The 3,500-nt window shown below is 46.8% G+C and overlaps 1 protein-coding gene across 2 annotated transcripts in view; it reads left to right on the top strand.

Moving 5' to 3' along the window:
* Positions 1–255: 255 nt before the first annotated feature.
* ppat (phosphoribosyl pyrophosphate amidotransferase) overlaps positions 256–3,500 on the top strand; it is a 57,189-nt gene continuing 53,944 nt past the window's right edge. The window contains exon 1 of one of the 2 annotated variants that reach the window (XM_078548201.1): positions 256–569. In XM_078548201.1, the coding sequence (XP_078404327.1) occupies positions 442–569 (128 nt within the window). In that variant the 5' untranslated portion in view covers positions 256–441. The other variant, XM_078548209.1, reaches the window with a different exon arrangement.

The raw sequence follows: 3,500 nt of genomic DNA, 5'->3' as shown, positions 1-3,500 counted from the left end.
AAAACAAGACGCAAGCAAGGGGTCGCGAAAGACCATTAACAAGAATAACCCGTTCTTATAAAAGGGGGGAAGTAAACGAAATATATTCGCATTTTAATAGTTCTGTTGTACCAATCTATAATTAAAAAAGTCAAAGTCAACAACAAATTACATATGTTATATTATTTCGCACCCCGCACTCCTTTGGGGATTTGGTGCGGTCCAAGCTGGGGTTTTGAGGGGGAGGGGGAGGGGAAACACGTGCGGTGATTCGGTGGGGGGAGGGGCAGGGAGAGTCAGAGACTGTGGAGAGTTAGAGGCTGGGGCAAGTTTATTTTAAACGTTTTGAGCGTAATAGTGGATGGTTTGGGTGTTTATTCTTTCCTCCTTTCTCTTAGTTACAGTTGAAGTAGGTGGTGTTGAGAACCTGTAAGGGTCCCAGTGCAGGTTTCCAGTGGAGCCATGGAGTTTGAAGAGTCAGGGATCAGGGAGGAGTGCGGCGTGTTCGGCTGCGTTGCTACCGGCGAGTGGCCGAGTCACTTGGATGTCCCTCATGTTATCGCCCTGGGGCTGGTGGCACTGCAGCACAGGTAACACTGAGAGATAGGAGGAGGATTTCCAGTTGCAGCATTAGCAGCACAGAATCCGATCTAAAATACACTAGTATCGTGATAGCCGAAGGTACCGTTTGCAAAGAAAGTTTTGTAGAAACGTTTCTCAAACTGCTTTGTTTTTCATTTCATGGTGGTTGGGGGCTGATATGTCATTTGGGCGAGGGAGTGAAGCTTTCTACTGACTTTGTATTTACAAACGCGTTGTTTAATCATACAGAACACTAGGAAAGCTGGATGAAGGTATCGAACTCGGGGAGAGAGACTGCGAGGTTCTTAAGCAAATTGATATAGGGAGTGAAAAGATGTTGGAGGTTTTGGCAGGCTTAAAAGTGGACACATCTCCAGGTCTGGATGATTTGTGTCCCAGGCTGCTGAGGGAGAAGGGAGGAGATCGCAGGGGCTCTGACCCGAATTTTTAATTCCTCTCTGACCACGGGGGAGGTGCCAGACGACTGGAGACCAGCTAATGTGGTTCAGTTATTTAAGAAGGGTTGTAGAGATAAGCCAGGGAACTACAGACCAGTGAGTCTCACATCAGTGCTAGGGAAACTATTGGAGAAAATTCTGAGAGTATCTATCTCCACTTGGAGAGGCAGGGTTTGATCAGGGATAGTCAGCATGGCTTTGTCAGAGGGAGGTCATGCCTAACAAATTTGATTGAATTTTTTGAGGAAATGACCAGGTGTGTAGATGAGGGTAGTGTAGTTGATGTAGTTTATATAGATTTCAGCAAAGCCTTTGACAAGATCCCACATGGGAGACTTATAAAGAAGCCAAATGCACATGGGATGCCGGGTAATTTGATAAGACGGATTCAAAATTGGCTTAGTTGTAGGAGGCAGAGGGTGATGACAGAAGGATGCTTTAGTGACTGGAAGCCAGTGTCCAGTGGTGTACCACAGGAATCTGTGCTGGGTCCCCTATTATTTGTCATTTATATAAACGACATAGATGACTATGTGGGGGGTAGGATTAGTAAGTTTGTGGATGACCCAAAGATTGGCCAGGTGGTTAACAGTGAGGTTGAGTGTCTTGGGCTACAGGAAGATATAGACGGAATGGGCAGATAAGTGGCAGATGGAATTTAACCCTGAAAAGTGTGAGATGATACACTTTGGAAGAAGTAATTTGACAAGGAAGTATTCAATGAATGGCATGACACTGGAAGTTCTGAGGAACGAAGGGACCTTGGCATGTGTGTCCATAGATCTCTGAAGGCAGAGGAGTATGTTAGTGGGATGATGAAAAAGGCATATGGGACACTTGCCTTTATCAATCAAGGCAGAGATTACAAAAGTAGGAGGTCATGTTGGAGTTGTATGGAACCTTGGTGAGGCCACAGCTGGAGTACTGTGTGCATTTCTGGTCACCACATTATAGGAAGGATGTGATTGCACTGGAGGAGGTGCAGAGGAGATTCACCAGGATGTTGCCTGGAATGAAACATTTAAGTCATGAAGAGAGGTTGGATAGACTTAGGTTGTTTTCGATGGAGCCGAGAAGACTGAGGGGCGACCTGATCGAGGTTTATGAGGGGCATGGACAGGGTGGATAGGGAGCAGCTGTTCCCGTTAGTTGAAGGGTCAGTCACAAGGGGGCATAAGTTCAAGGTGAGGGGCAGGAGGTTTAGGTGGGATGTGAGGAAACTCTTTTTTTACCCAGAGGGTGGTGACGGCCTGGAATGCACTGCCTGGGAGGGTGGTGAAGGTGGGTTGCCTCACATCCTTTAAAAAGTACCTGGATGAGCACTTGGCACGTCATAACATTCAAGGCTATGGGCCAAGTGCTGGTAAATGGAATTAGGTAGGTAGGTCAGGTGTTTCTCACGTGTCGGTGCAGACTCGATGGGCCGAAGAGCCTTTTCTGCACTGTAATTCTGATTCTGAGTCTTGGTGAGTACCTGCAGTGCATCTTGTTGATGGTACACACTGTTGCCACTGTGTGTCTGTAGTGGAGGGAGGGAGTGTTTGTGGATGGGGTGCCAATTAAGTGGGCTGCTTTGTCCTGAATAGTGTTGCTTCTTGAGTGTTGTGGGAGCTGTACTCATCCAGGCAAGTGGAGAGTATCCCATCACACTCCTGACTTGTGCCTTGTAGATGGTGGACAGACTTTTGGGAGTCAGGAGGTGAGTTACTCTCTGCAGAATTCCCAGCCTCTGACTTGCTCTTGTGGTCACAGTATTTATATGGCTGGCCTGTTCAGTTTCTGGTCAATGGTAATCCAGGGATGGATGTTGATGGTGGGAGATTCTACGATGGTAATGCCATTGAATGTCATGGGGAGATGGTTAGATTTTCTCTTGTTGGAGATGGTTATTGCCCGGCACTTGTGTGCCGCAAATTTTACTTGTCACTCATCAGTCCAAGTCTGAATATTGTCCAGGTCTTGCTGCATATGGACACAGACTGCTTCAGTATCTGAGGAGCTGCATATGGTACTGAACATTGTGCAGTCATCAGCAAATATCCCCACTTCTGACCTTATGATGGAGGGAAGGTCATTGATGAAGCAGCTGAAGATGGTTGGGCCTGTCCTGAGCAACTGCTGCACTGATGTCCTAGAGTTGAGATGATTGACCAACAACCACAACTATCTTCCTTTGTGCTAGGTATGACTTTAACCAGTGGTGAGTTTTCCCCTGAATCCCATTGACTTCAGTTTTGCTTGGGCTCCTTGATGCCACACTCTGTCAAAGGTTGCCTTGATGTCAATAGCAGTCATTCTCACCTCACCTTTGGAGTTCAGCTCTTTTGTCAATGTTTGGACTAAGTCTGTAATGAGGTCAGGAGCTGAGTGGCCCTGGCAGAACCCAAACTGAGCATCAGTGTGCATGCTGAGTACATGCTGCTTGATAGCATTGTTGATGACAACGTCCATCACTTTGATGATCAGGAGTAAACTGATTGG

The sequence above is a fragment of the Cetorhinus maximus genome, chromosome 1, assembly GCF_964194155.1.
Source record: "Cetorhinus maximus chromosome 1, sCetMax3.hap1.1, whole genome shotgun sequence".
In the NCBI taxonomy this organism is placed as follows: Eukaryota; Metazoa; Chordata; class Chondrichthyes; order Lamniformes; family Cetorhinidae; genus Cetorhinus; species Cetorhinus maximus.
This window is presented reverse-complemented; position numbering and strand designations above follow the sequence as displayed.